Source organism: Hoplias malabaricus, chromosome 1 (genome assembly GCF_029633855.1).
Source record: "Hoplias malabaricus isolate fHopMal1 chromosome 1, fHopMal1.hap1, whole genome shotgun sequence".
NCBI lineage: Eukaryota > Metazoa > Chordata > Actinopteri > Characiformes > Erythrinidae > Hoplias > Hoplias malabaricus.
This window is the reverse complement of record NC_089800.1, coordinates 64264609-64283172: the sequence shown is the minus strand read 5'-3', so window position 1 is coordinate 64283172 and position 18564 is coordinate 64264609. Positions and strand designations below refer to the sequence as shown.

The window sequence follows — 18564 nt, the reverse complement described above, 5'->3', positions numbered from 1 at the left end:
CTTCTCACATATGCTTGCCAATATGTACAGCTGGCCCAGAGCATCTCAGCAATGCATTTATCCAGAGATTATGAAAATTAATTAGCTGAATTATAAGGAGCATCCATAAATGTTTAGAGGAGTTAAAGGAGCAATCTGTAGTATATTTACTGTACTTAGTCATAAAATGTCCAGGGTGTGTGATCATAGATTAAGGAAACAGTCAAAGCTAAAACACTGCTGCCTCTCATAGCATTGCTGAAGCAGTATATTCTCTTTGAGAAGTGCCCAGTCCGCAGCAAAGCACCTGTGATCCCGTCCTCTGAGGTCCTGCCTGTGATCCCGCCCTTTGTCCAATCATTTTACGGTCCAAACCCACAGCGTTGCCAGGTCTACAAACATAGTGTCTTGCAGCCATGAAATGAGTAAGTGAATAGAGTTAATGTTATATTTTACCGGACCCAAAAAGCCCACTGCCCTTCTAAAAATCTCCATGAACAGGGACAGTTTAAAATGAGAGGAAATATTGCTGTTGTGTTTTATATGAATTGTTTGTTTTATATAAAAAAAAGTGAGGCATAGTGATGTATGAAAGGTGTAAGAGCTGTGTTTTGTGTGTTTTATATGAAGAAGGTGAATAATGACATGATTGAAAAGTGTAAATATCATTGTTTTTAAGAAATGAAGGCAAATTCATGTGTGTTTCTTTGTGGTATGTGTGTTTTAAACAAATTAAGGAGTAAGAATTCTATTTGAAAAGCTTTGCATATTCGCCTATTTAAGGAATCAAGCTTGGTAGTACACAGCAAATATAAGCATTTCACTAGTAGGTAGATGTTTTAGTGAAATGATGTAGACTTGGTCATGTGTTTTAAATGGATAACATAGAAAAAAAATCAAAATTTATTTTGTTTATAAAACCTAGCTAGCTTTAGATTTGCATAGCTGTTTAAGGTGGAAATGAGTATTCAGTAAAAAGCTGGAGAAGAATGCAAATAAAATCAGACCCATTTAAGTTGGAACTAAATGCTTGAATATGAAAATTGAGAATAAGAAGCAAGGGTCTGCTTCCTATATTGACATTTATGGTTGAAGGGAAAATATCACAAGCCTTATCTAGTCTAAAATTTTAAGGTGGCTCAGACAGTACATTCTTGTAAATGCAGGAAAATCGGCAGGGCCATTTTTGCCTTTCACTTATGTAGGTAGTGCTAAATGTTTAGTGACATTACATACAATTGGTTTGTGTGACTTAAACGGATAAACTGGAATAACAGTCGCTTCAAAAAGTTTCAAAAGCTATATCTCTAGCCTCAGCTCTTAAGGTGGGACAGGGAATTCAAGAAGCTGGCAAATAACGCCAATAAGACTCGTAAACGGACACACGTATGGTGGAACAAAATGTTTGACTACGAACATTGTGAATAAGAAGCAAAATTTGGCCTCCTATACAACATTTATGGTGGAAAGGAAAATCGATAAGTAATACCAGCCTTGTCTAGTCAAAATATTTAATGCAGATTTGGGCAGTAAAGGGTTGTAAATGTAAGGAAATGGTGGCTGCTTGTTGACTTTTTTGCCTTTTTCTTGCATAGGGAGATATTTTAGTGAAATGAACACTTCTGTGTAAATATGTTGATTATGACACATTCTCCTTAGCTATTACGGTCCAATGTTCTTAATTTAGTCTCTTGCTTGTTCGTTCAGTTTTCCTCAAACTGGCAACCTGGTCAAGCTTTGGTGAGTTTGGCGAGGAGGGGACGGAGGCAGACAGCCCTCTCCACTGTTTTGAAACTGTACTATAGTTCCGATTTTTAATGCTTGCTGTCAGTATTACAGACTGCTTATTTAAGGTGTGGTTTACCTGTATAACGATGCCGTGAGGAGCTGTGTCAGAACAAACTGTGTCTTGGGGGTTAAAACCCACTCTGTTACAGCACTCCTCCTCTTCCTTCATCAGCTCTGTCCAGCAGCACTTCTGACCTGTCCGGCTCTCCAGAACATGGACCTTAGGTTCTAGTTTCTCCGGACCAGAGCAGCACAAAGAGGTAGAGGTGTTGATATACTGTTCTCCACAGCAGGACATTCCTACAGAACACAGGCACATGTGCACACACACACACACACACACACACACGCGCGCACACACATACACACACAGGGTCTTTTATAATGTCATAAAAACATACATTAGAAAGTAACCCATCCATTGATCTAACAGATTCAATAAAAGACTGTTTTCTTTCTCCAGTGGCTAGAATTCAGGTGTTTATGTACATTTCAAGTTCCATTTGCTTTAAATTATGTCTGACAGCACTGCTGTGTCTGGTTCTCTGGTACACACACAACACACACTGCAGTGTTGAGAATGATCCACCACTCAAACAATGCCTGGTCTGTGAAAGCTAAAAAAGTACAAATTCCAAGTGACAAACAGGCTATAAACAAATAACAAAATGCACCTTAAGGGTAAGTGGAATTGACAAAAGGTGAGTGTAGTTCCATTGTCTCCATCACTGAGATTACATCTTAGCAACTGTTGAATTGTCAAATTCTCCTTTAATTCTATTTTGACTTTAAATTAGACAATTACAGTTTTAATTATAGATTAAATGATACAAAGACAATCATGCATTCAGATACATTTTGTCTCACCACAAAATGGGTTGAAATGAAATTGGAACAGTTTGTGACAGCTCTGAGCTTTGGATCTGATCATCTCAGCAGGAGTTTAAAAAAGAGAGACATGAAAAGGAAGTGGTCAGCTGGGGGAAATCAAAAAGGCTGGGCCCGTCTCCTCCCATCAGCCGTCACTTTCTCACAAACATCAACCTGCATCTTCTCACGCCACCTTAAAAACATTCAGAGCGGCTCTCAGCTCTCTCAGGACAAGCTTCAGACATAATACATTCATCACTATCTCCCGTGTTGGATACAGAAGAGACTTTCTGGCCTTTATTCATTCAAACATGCAAATGTTAGAGAAATAGGGTTACATTAAAGAATCAAATACCATTTAGCACTATGGTCAAAACAAGCAAGCTTTATAACACTATGTTAATTTACATTAAATTGGAATTTAATTTTTAATTAAGATGTAAACAATCATTCAGAGAGGACTGATGTAAAGTAAGGTATTTTAAACAAATTTGTACATTTTAAAGTGTATTCAGAGTGGAGGTGCCCATGCTATATATTACAAAAGGGACACATTCTCCCCCTTTTCCACAAGCTAGCACATTTCTAATGTTTTAACAAACAACTGGAATATATTTGGAATATGAAAATACCACAAGGATAAAACAACACAGCATCACAGCTCCTGTTCCTTTAAATGAGGTTGAGTTACTGTTTACACCAGTGCTCTGTCCAGCCTGAGAGCCCAGGATTGAGAAGCCAGGAGCAGAAGCCCTACTTGTTAGACATTTTTACTTATTCTTTGTTTTTTTGTTGTTGTTGTTGTTATTTTTATCCACTACAAACTTTTATCTGTTCCAGCTTTAACTTCATCTTTGCCCTCTCACATAAACACAGGTCCTGTATGGAGCTATATTAGGGTCAAACATTTTGTTCATTTGAAAAAAAATCTGAAACTGAAAGTTCAAATCTTGAGATTGAACTTTAAAAAATACAACAATGTATTCAAAATTAAAATAAGCGTTGGATGATTTTTTTTTAAATAGAATTTTGATTCAATTACTTAATTTGTTTAAATAAATAAGTTATTCTCAATTTTTACTTTCCTATATATTTTGATATCTGAAGTCTTATATTTTTTTATTGCAGATTTTGTTTTCAGATTCAATTCTTAAATATCTTTTTTTTGGTCACAGACCTTATTTTCACATTCAGATTCTTTTTTTTTCAGTTTTAGACTTCTGATCCTTTTCTCACATGGGAGGCGGGACATCAGCGGAGACAGGTGTGGTGTAACGACTGACAGAATAGCAATGAAGGCGGAGGACCTTCCTCACTGTTGACTATGAGAACTATCACTTTATATGCAATATTCAGTGTAAAACAGTAAGTAAATAAATTTAGTTTTATTTCAATTTTGAATACATTGTTGTATTTTTCAAAGTTCAATCTTTTCCCAAGATTCAATCTTTCAATTTTAGATTTTTTTTCTAATGAACAAAACCTCTTGATATAAAAGAATCCTCTTGATATAAAAGGCACTTTCAAATCATTACTTCAACAAACTGTTAACATTTTACTTATTGTTTACCACGTCATATACAATTCATACATTCTGAGATTGAATACCAACAAAATAAGTACTACAACACTATAGTTGGTTCTGTGTTTGAGATCTAAACTAAGAGAGGGATGAAATGACTGAATGTAGAGACTCAGATTTCTTTGCAGTGGTGGTAAACTGAACCAGAGATTTTCACATGAAACCACTTTCAATATAATTTGTTTATAACGTTTGGTGAATTCCGTTTCCCCCCACTTTTTCCATCGTCTGTGCAGCCGTCTGTAGAGCAGAGAATCAGAGAGTGGAGCCAGGCTCCAGTTTGGACGTCCCACTAACTGGAAGAGACTCCTGGTTTATTTACTTGGGTAAACCATCGCTACCATAATTACCATCAAGCTGCAGTGTGATAAATTGCTAATTGTTTAATGCCCTAATCAGCGTTCATTCTTTGCGCAGATAAACCGTGACAGCGCCATTAATTTAAATAGTAATTTCACTTAACGGCCAAAAGCGGCAGCACAGTATTTTTTTTTTTTTTTTTTTTGTCGCAGAGGGCTGCATCCATCACAGAGCGGTGCTGACATAAAGATGTCTGACGTGCTCTAACTCACTTAGGGACAGCAGATGTTGCGGTGCTGCGTTCGGTGGCAATTCCCAGGGTGCATTACTTCAGCTCCAATGACTTGCAAATAAACAGCTCAACAATTTTTCCAAAATAGCTTCAGCACTCGTTACATGGCCCCCACCCTTTCCTTTACCTCGCTGCATTTTTCATGACATGCTTTAGAGACCAGACGTTTCATTTCTTCTCAAATGAAGGGTATTAATAGGTAGGTTGTTCCCTGTAGATGTTGGAACCTTAGAGTGAGAATTTGATAGCAGCCATAAGAGCACAGACATTACAACAAAAATCACAACTTCAACTACAATTCTCATTCCACAGTCCAAACCCTCAGGCTGACACTTGGCATTGAGCAAGATGGTTCATGGTTTAACAACTCAAAAATGCAGCACCTTGTCACCATAGCCAGCGCCATAGTGGAAGCCACATGACCCCAATGAGGTATTAGTGCAAGGCATATACTGTAAATATGTACATGTACCGTAGATTTTTTAAGTTTCGACTACATCCAAGATCAACACAGGGCAAGCTTCCTAATCTTTAAACCAGGAAGTCTCAAGGGGGACACTATGGGTGAACCAAAGGATTGATTCATTATAGGGTGTGTCCAAATACTTTTGGATATTTAACACACTGACCTATTTCTCTGGGGAAACTCCAGCGTAGTGGATCTCTGGTTTTGACCTTGGTCTGTCAGATAAAACAACTCTCCCTCCTTCATCTCACCCTTTTTTGTTTCAGCTTCAAAAAACACTGTAAAAAAACACCTTTTTCTGTTTATGAACTTTCCTTTTCTTTTAAAATTTTTTTTCCCTCCTCTTTCCTAAGCAGCATAAAACGATTCTCACTAATCTTCAGATTTATGGCGGATTTGCATATGTTCATTAACGTGGTGAACATAAGGTGCTTAAGTCTCTTGAATTAAGGTTCCATTCATTTAATGATAAGTAAATATTTAGGCTCGCAACAGTCGAACGGCTGGTAAAGAAGTGTGTGCTGAGAGTCTCAAAAAGCCTGTTTGACACATAAAACTGAAACTCAGAACAAACGAAAACAAATTATTTATTTATTTATTTATAAGTAGTATTATTTTTTTATTTAACCGGCCAAATACAGACGTTTTTCAAAGTCATGATCAGAGAGTGCACAAGGACTTTCCTCCTATATTCCTCCTTAAAAGCTGAAAATAATATTACAAATAAATAAATAATTCATCTGACAACAAGAATCAAATGATTTTTTAAATACTATTTTTTAAGCATATTTTAATTCACTAATTTATTACAATCCCTGTTCACCTGCTGGGGGCATGAGGAGAAATTACATGAATGCCAGGAACACCTTTGCTTTCACCACTCTTTGGGGAATGAGAGAGAGAGAGAGAGAGAGAGCGAGAGAGAGAGAGAGAGAGAAAGAGAGAGAGAGGAAAGCCAGTAGAAATTAGAAATTGCTGTTTATGTTTCCTCTTCCTTTTTTACATTATATTTAATGAAAATAGTACAAATACAATTTTTTTTAATTATTATTATATTTTCAGATTGATTCCCGCTCCGGGTGACTGTCTGTGAGGAGTTGGTGTGTTCTCCCCGTGTCCGCGTGGGTTTCCTCCGGGTGCTCCGGTTTCCTCCCACAGTCCAAAAACACACGTTGCAGGTGGATTGGCGACTCAAAAGTGTCCGTAGGTGTGAGTGTGTGAGTGAATGTGTGTGTGTCTGTGTTGCCCTGTGAAGGACTGGCGTCCCCTCCAGGGTGTATTCCCGCCTTGCGCCCAATGATTCCAGGTAGGCTCTGGACCCCCCGCGACCCTAAAATTGGATAAGCGGTTACAGATAATGGATGGATGGATGGATATTTTCAGATTTTGACTTTGATGCCAGCAAACTCTTTCAAATAATTTATTTAGAGGGGCATGTGTACTATTGTTTTGCATCACGTTTTCTGGACATCTGGACCCTGTTATCAAAAAGCATGCTGTTGTAACATGTAGAATGTAGTTTGGCATTTTTTTTCTTAAATAAGTAAGGTCATCCCTGTCTTTACAGATGTACAATTCACCAAAACCATTTACACTTAGGCACCCTCATACTATTACGGATGAGTTTTTTTTTGTTAGATCATGTCGATTTTCCTTTTTGTCCCTTTTCTTTTTCTTAAATGACCTCTGCCCTAAGATACAGCATATGTATAGGTCTTGTTCATACCTGAGCCTGTGCGCATATTTCAGCTACAGAACCTATGTTTTGAATTCAGTTCAGCCTGAAAATCACAGCAGTCTAGCACTGGTTTCTGGCCTCGTTTCCCTCACATGCCGATATTTCTCTGGATTCTCAAAATCTTTTAGTGACATTAGTTAACATCGATGATTAAAGGAATAAAATCTTTTGTTCCACTGAAAAAAAACTGTGATTCTCCACTGAACTGTGGCAGGGAGAACAGTCACTGTTACTGTCCCTGTTACTCTGGGCTCCGCACTGCAGAAACTGCACTATGTTTTGGAGAAGTGCAGGAAAAATGCACTCCCTAGTGTGAGTAACAGTACTCAATAGTGAGAAACACACCACTGTTCTTTTCAAGTTTTACTTTTTTATCTTTATCATTTCACCTGATTTCAGGAACTGATTCTAATCCTAAATATTTCCAGATCTTGACACCATTCTAACCCTGACAGACCTGTCCTGATCTGGAATAGATTGCTTGTATACAGCTTTTGCAAAAGTATACTAGTATCTTCACTACTATAGTATGGCTGATTTCATCATACCACTAATACTCAGCAAAACAATGTGGATTCCCCTTTACAGCAAAAACTTTTTTTTTCCTAAAATCTGCATACTTTCCCCTAGAAACTTCAAATGAGAAATTCCCTCTTTGTAAAAATCTTCATTTTAAAATGTTTCAGTGGAGTTTTGAGTTATGGGCATTAGTTTGGCAATAGAGCACACTGCTAAGTAGAGATCAATATCATTTTTCCTTGGTGTACAAAAGCTCCTGCAAAAAGTTGTTTTTAAACTGCTATAAAACAAACAATTCTGGATTAATCTGCGGTTTTGCACCGACTTTGCACCGAGTGTCATATCTCCAGGGAAGGGTCCTTACCCAAATTTCAATAGTCAAGTGATTGAGAAAATATTTTGTGGGCTTCGAGCACTGGTTTGTAGTGAGGAAAATCAGCTAGATTAGGGATTTCCTCATTCATTATAAACAGACTCTTGACTTTATTATTTATTTCTATATTACTTTTCACAAAAAGCTTTAGCAGTTACTTTTCGTTCAGCTTTTAAAGGTGACATTCACAGTTTTAATAAAAAAAAAAACACATGTTTTTTTTTTAAATTCAGAGTGTTTCCTCAACATTTTCTAGCTCTAGTGTGCATTCTCAGAACGAGTGTGATATATTTTACAAAGCCCCAGTGTCTGAAAATGAGTAAAAAAACGGTCTCTGTCCAGTATGCTAGGCTTTCTGTCTCTTTCTCTCTCTGCTCACGGTAGAGCAAAGTCATTTGGAGATTATTTTAGACAACGGAGAGAACTCCAAATGTTAAAAAAGCATGAATTGAGATGATGATATTGCTCTATGTCTATTCCATAGGTGTGTAATGTTTGTAATGACTTATTTTGCTGTTTTGGAAATGTCTCCAAACATAAGAGACGGCTAACAGCATTACTGAAAGTGCTACAACCTATACAACTTGAATTACAAATTAGTTTCTGTGATAATCCAAACAGTGAATATAAACTTACAGAAGTTAAACCTTAAGCCACATAGAAACAACATTTTTTTCCCCCTCAAACATATTGTTCCACCTTAAAAGAGCTTCTGAATGTAAACAACCAGAGAGAACTGCTTCCCCACAACTGCAGGTGTTCCCTTTGAGCTAGTCACAGCAAAACTTGCAGAATTGTAGATCCTATACTATACTGTACCATTAGTAATTCAGTGTATGGGTTTTGTACAGAACCTAAATTAAAATATGATATTTTTTTTCCCATAGAAATATCACTGGCTGAATGTTACGCATATTTGCATTTAACTGACACAAAAACTGGCCCATTGGCCTTAGAGTTACTCAAACATATTTTATATATAACACACTTTAGTAGGGGAATTGGCGACTCAAATGTGTCCGGAGGTGTGAGTGTGTATATATTAAAAAAAATATATAAAATAAAGTTCATGCTTTTGAGCAGCTGCACATTAGCCTAAGCTAAAGAGGTATAAAGCAAAACATTATTTGTATTGTAAGGTTGGAACTGTGTTCTATGGAGCAAAGGTGCTCCATCAAGTATCTTTGAGAATCTTTGTGTACCTGAACTAATCATCCAGCATCAGTATGTGACTTCCCTAATGTTTATGTAGCTAAAAACCATCAAATGCTTATAGCAGTGTTCCAAGATTTAGGATAAATCCTTTCTAGAATATTGGCTGTTACTGCTAATTAATATTTCACTTTATTTGAGAAGAAACTACTTGTTTTGAGTGACTTTATCTGAAGAAAATGTCATCCCATTCGAAATTTTGCAGACAAAACTTCTTAAAAAATCTAGAATTAAGTTGAATAATCTGTCAATATTCCTACGCATAATCCTATAATGAGAAATATGAGACGTATAAAATACATATAAGATGCTTTGACTTTAATAAGGTCATTTCATTGCAGTGAAGGAGTTTGGATTGTTCCCTGGCCTCATAAGTTTAAGATTTTGGCAGAAACAATGAGGACATATAAGATGTGATAAAAAAGCTGCAGCTGAAAAAAAGGAGAGAAGCTCATCTTTGACAGAGAAATACTTAAATATTGCCATCATTTTCACCGCAAATGCTCACTGTGTCCTTGAGAACATATTTAATTACTGAACTTCCCTTTATTGGACACCACGTTCATGTTTTCTGGCTCACACACACAAACACACACACACACACTCACTAATAATCTAGCTAACAAACACTAGTACACTAGTGCACCACCACTTGCTCACCTCCCAAAAAGCTTTTAACACTTAAAGAGTGCATAATATTCAGATTTAACCTTGAGTGCTTTTAAAGAGAGCTCTGCACACACAGAGATAGCAACCAAACCAACTTTAATCCAAACATACTTTAAATAGAATGGTTAGGGTGGATAAACAGGATTTTTGCAGTTATATCTTTTGACCTTGCTTAATCATTTCTACATTTCTGACTGAGAGTGTTTTGGTGCAAAACTGGTTGATTTTCGAGAAACTAAGAGAGAGATTTCTTTACAGTTTACAAAATAGGAACCAGATCAGAGCATTTCGCATCAAACCACACACAAGAATGTTTTTACATTTAGAACAATCAGAGAATTTCTTTATAGAGAATGTTGCTGGGCATGATTTGAAGCATTTATGAAACAATTACAAAATATAATATAATAATATAATAAAGTACTGGCGCCCCCTCCAGGGTGTATTCCCCGCCTTGCGCCCAATGATTCCAGGTAGGCTCTGGACCCACCGCGACACTGAATTGGATAAGCGCTTACAGATAATGAATGAATGAATGAATATAATAAAGTAGTTTTTTAGCTACAGTTTTAAGATATTTACTCACTCAATTAGATTGATTCAGAGGGTTAATCTGAACATATGTATACCTGATTGTATCTTGCACACCAAATAAGTTTTGTTTTTTGTTTTTTTATCAGATGAATAAATTTCAACATTATTTTATTAGACCTCTGAACCTTTGCTGGCAAAAAAAAAACTTACTGACCAATCTTTCTCCCTGGCATTTGCCTAACACAAACCAAGATGCTTTCTTGCCTCAAACACAATGAGAGTCACTTCTTTGATTCTAAATTTAAACATTGTCATGTTTTTTTATTATGTGTCCATAAGCACATTTAGTGCAAAATATCCCATTGAAATGTGTGTGGTTTTATAAATATAATTATTGGCCCACAATAGTTAATGAATAGAATTTTGGCTAAACATAATAAATAAACACTTTTTTTTTTTGACTGGCCTGGGAACGCCTCGGTATACCCCAGGAGGAGATGGAAGCAGTGGCTGGGGAGAGGGAGGTCTGGGTTTCTTTACTCTGACTGCTTCCCCCGTGACCCGGACCCGGACAAGCGGTGGAAAATGAATGGATGGATAAATGAATAAATATAAAAGTTATAATTCACAGACAAATTTAACAAATTGAAGTATGTATAAATTATTTTAAATAATGAAAATAAATAATAACAAAGAAAAAAAATGATTCTCACTGCTAAGGTGAATGGTTAACCAAGAACTAATGCTTATAATTGTATAATTATTAATACTGATTAGCCCAATGAGCTTCACACATTTGTATATATATATACATACATATATGTGGGTGTGGGTACTTCATATTATTAAAGCACTCTACTGCTAAATGTATGAAAGGGGCTGTATAATTTTATTATTATTATTATTATTATTATTATTATAAATTAATAAATAATAGTGTTTCATATACTTTTCCAGCAGATCATTTGCATATTTCTTACAGGAGTTATTTTACTAGACTTTATTGGCCCCAGCAGCATGTTCTGGAGCTTAAGCGACGTCCAAGCAGCTTTTCAAACAGCTGATATCTGTCTGCCACAATCCTGTCTCTCTCCCGCTGCTGTGCCACGGCTCCTGACAGTGAGGAGTGTAATGTGTGATAGATCGCACTTCAGGGACTCGGTAATCACATTTCCTTCTGCCATCAGCTGGAGCTCCGCAGGACATTCTCACAAAATAAATAAAATAACACATGAAAAGTCCTGGGATCGCTTTCTTCCAATCTGGAGGAACATGTGACACAATTTACCCAAAGTCACTGAGTTCTGAACAGGATAAAGTTAGTTATAAAAAAATAAAAAATAAAAAAATAAATAAAAAAAAGCTTAAGTTAAGACATTTAATTATGAATAATGTATATAAACAAATGCTGCATATCCATACTGACTAGTTCTCACATGTAACTAAATAGGACCAAGGAGAAATATTTGCGGAAGGACAGATTTGAAACCTTCAGTTGACATTATTTTGTGTGTGTTAGTAAGGATTTTAATTTAAATAAAGTCATTGTTGTGTGCTTGCAGTGATTGGTTTTGGAAAACAAGTCATAGTTTAAATGTAAATTTAAGCTCCAAAAAAAAAATCTAAGCAAATGCAAACCTATCCTAAAACATGTACTGACATACCTGCTGTTTAATATATAAAGAAAGCACATTATATTTCCAAATAAATGTAGATACCACTTCTAAACTCCAGAGAACATGGAAAAAAGAGGCAAAAACAGATAAACCATTGATTTCAGAAGAAATCGTAGATTTCCTAATAGCTGTTAATTAAGTACAGCTTTAAAAAAATCACAATGGTCCAAATAATCTAATAGTCTATCAGTAGAATAAGGAAAATATCATGGCATAAAGTCATAAGATTATTATATTTCTAATTTTGCTGTAATATTACCTCAACGAGATTAAATAATTTCATTTGCTTAAATTGTTTTTTTTTTTTTTTTGCAGTGTTTATTTTCAATCCCCGCTTCCCAAACATCACCTTTTAGAAGAAAACAATCTTGAGGGAGTAAGTGTGTCTTTATGAAGGTTAAGAAACTCGTTGGTTTAAAGAGAGAGGCGCAAGACGCTGTGTGAGCCCATGGCCAGCCTGGCAGGCTAATGGCCTTTAGTCGTCTTAACGGCTCTATCCATCATAACATATGCTCTCTGCAGGAGGCCACATCCTAAATTGAGAATGGCTTTTTCATCCGTGTTATCCCAGGAAGATCAGCACGAAGGAAGGGAAAGAATTTTGTGTTTGTGGACACCTGCTTTTCCAAAATATTTTTGAATATGAAGGGTATTAACAAGGGGTTTGTTCCTTTTTACTACAGTAAGAGACTGTACTCTTCTCATTAAATTGCACATAAACATCTGTGAGCTTACGTACTAACCATGGATGTTTTAGTCTGGATCCCAAATCATCAAAAAATCAAAAGAATTAAATAGATCTCCATAACTCCAGAGAACCAATAACCTGATGCTAGGGCATGTTTTAAACTCTCTGGAGGACTGCTGGTATTAAGCAAGCAGATCTTAAGCTCATGTGCAAATGATCCAGACCATTCCATTAAAAAGCCATGCTTTGTTATACATATTATGCAATAAGAAAGAATCGACTCTTTAAAGAACGATTCCTTTACTCACTAATTTAGTTGAGTAGAAGTATTTGAGGATGCTGCAAGTGCCAGTTTAGCACCAAGAGGCCTTAAAAAACAGGTTCAGGATAAAGTGCACAACATGAAAAAAGTGGTGCACCCCCTCCCATAGAAACCTAAAAATAATAAACATAATAAAAAGAAGGTCTGGCTTTCAAAAAATGGCCCATCAAAGAGCAAGAGAAACTGGAAATGATGAGTGGGGTCTGTCCCAGAGGAGCAGCAGTGGAGAGGGAGCTGGGAGAGTGTTAGTATGATAAATACACCCATGTCACTGACCTCATGGTGGCCATTATTTCTGTTGCATCCTGGGAGCCTGCTGGGGCCTTGGCAAAGCTCTGGTTGGTGTTTGGTCTCGACAGCTCCATCATCTGTCCTGACAGAAACGGCCGTGCCCATCCAGCCCATCTGTGCCCAGGTGCCCGCTTTAGCATGGCACGCTGGGGTGGGGGTGTGTGGGCAGGATTGGGGGAGGTGTGGGAGTGTGTCTGGGATGTGTGTGTGTGTGTGTGTGTTTCTGTGGGTGACCCCGTGAGGTTCAGCTCCTCTGACACTGACACAGTGTCATTAGAAAGTCACCAAGGACTGAGGCCCAAACTAAACCAGTGGGGAAAGTTCCACTTTGTCCTAAATATAGCGGCTATTGTCTGACTTTTACTTCAGGCCTCATCCTCACTCATCTAACATTTCTTTCAAAATGAAGGGTACTTTTGGGGAGTTTGTTCCCTCTTTCCTGTGGTAGCAGCTTGTGCTCTTCTGAAAAAATTTTACACTACATTTCACAAAATTGCTGTGAGGATTTCATGGCATTCTACCACAAACTATAAAAGATAAAGTTGTTGAATGATAAGTTCATCAGATCGCAAACACTAGTCCTCCAATATGAAATATACTGGATCAAGTTCCATCACTCGAGAGAACATACAACCAAATGCTTGGGGGTTATAGCTCACTGGTAGACATTAGGTATGACAAATACTCAGATACAACAGATTATCACATTTCATTTTGTGATTTTCCATCTAAAGCTACTTCAGTGCCCGTTAGTGTCTTAAAATGACCATAGGAAAAGAACAATTTGTAAAAATAAAAACAATAATTACGATTCATTATGATTAGTAATTTTCCACCTAATTCTCTGAATAAGTGCATACAGTTATACTGCTAAAAATGAGATTATATATATATATATATATATATATATATATTTAATTAAGGGCATGATTTATTTCACAGAGGATATATTTTAAAACTCTAAACCATGTACATGTTTCCCTGCAGCTTTTCAATAATAATGGAAAGTATGGCCTCTAGTGTATGGAATCTCACCTAGAACAAAAGAGTGTGCTGTTCCCCTGTCAGCATCTCCACAGCAGACGTCCTGTCTCTGGACCAGTCGTCCTCCACAGCACTGAGAGACAAATCCGTCGTAAAGAAGCCCATCACAGCATATCTGACCCTCCGCAGACGAGAAGGGCATTGCTCCACAGCACATATCGCCCAATCCCACAGACACTCTTCTCTCACTGGGGTCCGGACAACACTTCTCCCCTATGGACAGAGATCATATTCATACTGAGGTGCAATAGAGTAAAATAAATACTCATCGTGTTTTTAAATACTGCTACGTTTGGCATCTGTTCAGTTAAGTCACCACCTTCACAAATCAGCAATGTGTAGGTACACACGGAGACACAGTAAAACATTACTTAGTGTCATGCTTTTTGGCCTACCTATTGAGGGTCAGCTTTACACTACAAATACATCTATCAAAGGAGAATAAACTCCTAACTCTATGCTACAAACAAATATGTACCTGGTTTGACTGGGACATAGTATCCTCCACAGCATTCGTGGTGTGACCTAGGCTCATGGAACTTTCCTCCGCAACAAACACCAACAGATACATTTGACATCAGCAGATAAAGCTCACCACAACACTCATGTAAATCTCTGAAGTCATGGATAGTCCCTCCACAACACACCTACAAGAAGAAAGACCAAAACAAGGTCATATATCATCGCTGTCCAATGAAAAACATGCATCTTTTTGTCAATTTGAATACAGCACCTGTACTTCACATTGTGTGAAAGTTTCTTGATGAATGGACCAATAGAAATGCTCCAAAATTACTTACAGTAAAATCTTTTTACATTGACTTCCACTTAGAGTTAAGAAGATTTTTTCCTTCTCCTGTAAAGTTGCTACTTTGGAGACATATTTTTCACTGAAAAGCTATGTTATAATATATGGCTTAATGTTTCTTTTGAAATGAAGGGAATTTATCAAATGTTTGTTACACGTCTGATGCAGTCATGAGAACATTACAGAGTTCACTCCAACTCATTCCAAATGTATTTAAATGAGATCCTTCAATCCAGAGAACACATATCCACTACTCAATAGCCCAATGCTAGGGGGCATTATATCCATCAGGCAGACTCTAGATATTGAGCATGGTGACCTCCCAGATCTCCCAGATCATCCCATTTTCATTCCATGTCTTTGCATGGAGATTAGACAAGTTGTGCACACCTGCATGCTAATTACAACTGATTACTTTCCAAAAAAAGTGTTTTAAATAAATAATAATCAAAAACACTTAAGAACATAGACAGCTAACTTTATAATGACTCCTTCAATGGTTTTTGGACATACACTCCCTCACTCGCACAAAATGCAAATATGGAAATATGTTATAGTAACACACATTTAAAGTCACCTTATCTAAACAGACAGGAATAAGTCACTCCTCCTCATGCATATACATCTAAAGTTCACCAAAGTTCCTTTCCGTTCAAAGCAATTAGGAAGTTAAGAGGTGGTGATGCCTTATTTGCCCCAGCCCCATAGGGCCCACTGCCTCGGCTCCTGTAGATCCAGAGAGCACTCGGGCCCTGGGGCTGCTCGTCTTGTGAGCGCTGGATATATTTAGACGGACTCTACTGTCTGTTCTGGAGAAATCAGGCCAGGAAAGATCCTCCTACCGGACCCTGGTGGCGTCTGAAAAATTTGTGTTGCCTCGAGCCTCTGACATTGTCCTTACCTTTTGGCTCGGCTTCAAGCTCCCATCGTTACATAAGGGCCATGCTCTGAAGCTTCCCAGAGAGAGGTAGAAAAGTTTTGATTTGGAATAAATCACAAGGAATAATAAGGACATAAGTTAAACTCTATGTCCAAAACTAATGTTCAGTCCTTATAATTGTGGATGCACAGTTTATATGAGCTCTATAGAAAAACATGCATCTATATAAAACACTTTGAGGCAGCCACACCATGACAAATAACAAGTGTGGGCTAGAGTAGTAAAAAGCTCTAGAGTATTGAGTTTCTGGGCAGTGGAACTGACCTCACACGAGTTTATATGGCTCAATGCAATCAAATCCTCAAAGCAACACTGCAACATCTAGTGTAAAACCTCAGCTCAATCTCCTGTGCTACAATATTTAAATTATTTACATGAATCAAACTACATTTGAAAGTCCCTATCTGTATTATGTTTAGTTAATAAATCATTTGTATGTCATTAAAGACTATTTTAACTAATATAATGTTACATTTTTTATTATATTAGAGTAAACTCCCAAGTTGCAAAACTCTTTTTTCAGCTATTTAAATATTTATCTTGGATTAATAATAATTTTTTTAAAAATCAAGAATGTATCCTAGTGCAAGACGTCTGTATGAGGCCTGAAAGAGAAAGCCGATATCAGCAGATGGCTGTGTCACATTCATTCGCAAGCGAAAGAATCGTCTCTATCCGTCGTCTGCTGAGAGCTCGTCTCTTTCTGACTCGTGTTCTTTTGTGTCCAGGCCTCGGGAGCATTACTGTCCGCCTCTGAGCTGAGAGCGAGACGTATGGCCCTCCATCCCGTGCCAAGTTGGCGGCGTTTCAATAACATCAGGACTGCAGCAATTGCAAGAGACAAGTTAATCTATTTACTGAAAACAATTGGAGGAGGACGAAAGCTTGGCGTTTAAACACCAAAACACTGAGCTGTGTCTATGCTCTCCTCAAAACAACCACTTAAAGCTCAAGAGCCAATGAGCCCAAAGCCAAAATAAATCATTTACATCATTTTCACTTCAAATACCTCCTTAAACGTGAATAAGGAGAAGTGAACATGAAGGTAACAATGGAAAAGAAACCACTTTCAAGAATAAAATCATAACTGTTTAGAAGTGTAGCATGGTAATTATGAATTACAAAGGAAAATGATTTACAAAAACAAGAGCTTCACAATCAGGGCAAAGATAACCTCTGAGGTAATGAGCCCTTCACAAGTATCCTTATCATCTGAATTTAACAATATAAAGCCAAGGCACTAATGATTAATGCTTACGACAAAACAAATTAAGCATGGATTTAACTAAACCTGGCCACCAGCAATCTGGAAAAACTGTGGACTAATAAATCTAGTCCACTGGCAATGCTCACACCTAATACAGCTATCTTACAATATGCGTACTAAATAATATGTAGTCAGCAATGTTCGAATTTCTCTCCAGATTTTAATGATACATTTCCAAAATGTTGTTTATCATCCTGTATTTTAAAACATACATACACCAATCAATCATAACATTATGAACACCTGCTTGTTTCTACACTTACTCTCCATTCTCTCAGCTCCACTGGCCATACAGGAGCACGCCGTAGTTCTACAATTACAGAATGTAGTCCATGTGTTGCTCTATATATGTTATTTGCCCAGTTCACAGTTTTCAGTGGTCAGGACCCCCACAGGACCATCACAGAGCAGGTATGATTTGGGTGACGGATCCTTCTCAGCACTGCAGTGACACTAATGTTGTGATGGTGTGTTAGATCAGATACAGCATTCCCCTAATCCATCATCAGTGGACACAGGGTGCTGTTAGCTGACCATTTTTTGGTTAGTAGACTAATCTCAGTCACTGAGGTATTAAACAATTCCCATAGCACCTGTTGGGGTCCTGATCAATAAAGAGCATGGGCCTCCATAAAGACCATTATAATATTCTTACACCCTCTCAGAATGTCAGATATAATCAGTAGATTTAGGGCAATTTCACCTGTAAAGACGTGATTATTCAGATTAAACACGTAATGACCTGCTGTTCTGGATTATAACAGAAGTTTCCACAGAAGTCCATATGCGATGGGCATTGAAGAAAAGAGCAGAGATTTTCAGTGGAGACACGTTGTTTGGTATTTAGCTCATCACATTGTTTAAGGGCCCGTCGATGAATTTCATATCCTCCCATGATGCCATTGGGCTGGCCTGGAGAAGCCCACTCCAATTGTACAGATCTAGAATGGAAATTAAGAAAATTATGTTTGAAGAAATTGACAATGCACTTCAAAAAATTCTCATTAAGTTACACATAGTCAGTGTATCTATTTGTAATTCAGAACTATTGTATATACTTATTTCTAGACAATTTTACTGGACTTAAAAGAGTACCTGTTTTTTTTTAAACCTGCTTTATCCCATTTGCAAATATGTTTATTAATTGAAATGATGCTCAAATGACCTGCCAATAGAATAAGACATTTTTGCACCAGATAAAATTAC

The 18564-nt window shown here is 37.2% G+C and overlaps 1 protein-coding gene across 1 annotated transcript in view; it reads right to left on the bottom strand.

Annotated features, from left to right (window-relative positions):
* ush2a (Usher syndrome 2A (autosomal recessive, mild)) overlaps window positions 1–18564 on the bottom strand; it is a 248165-nt gene that overhangs the window by 65078 nt on the left and 164523 nt on the right. The window contains exons 50-53 of the mRNA XM_066670600.1: window positions 18101–18299; window positions 14822–14990; window positions 14335–14556; window positions 1844–2067 (exon numbers count right to left, since the gene is read on the bottom strand). Coding sequence (XP_066526697.1) covers window positions 1844–2067; window positions 14335–14556; window positions 14822–14990; window positions 18101–18299 — 814 coding nt within the window. The remainder of the gene's footprint in view (window positions 1–1843; window positions 2068–14334; window positions 14557–14821; window positions 14991–18100; window positions 18300–18564) is intronic.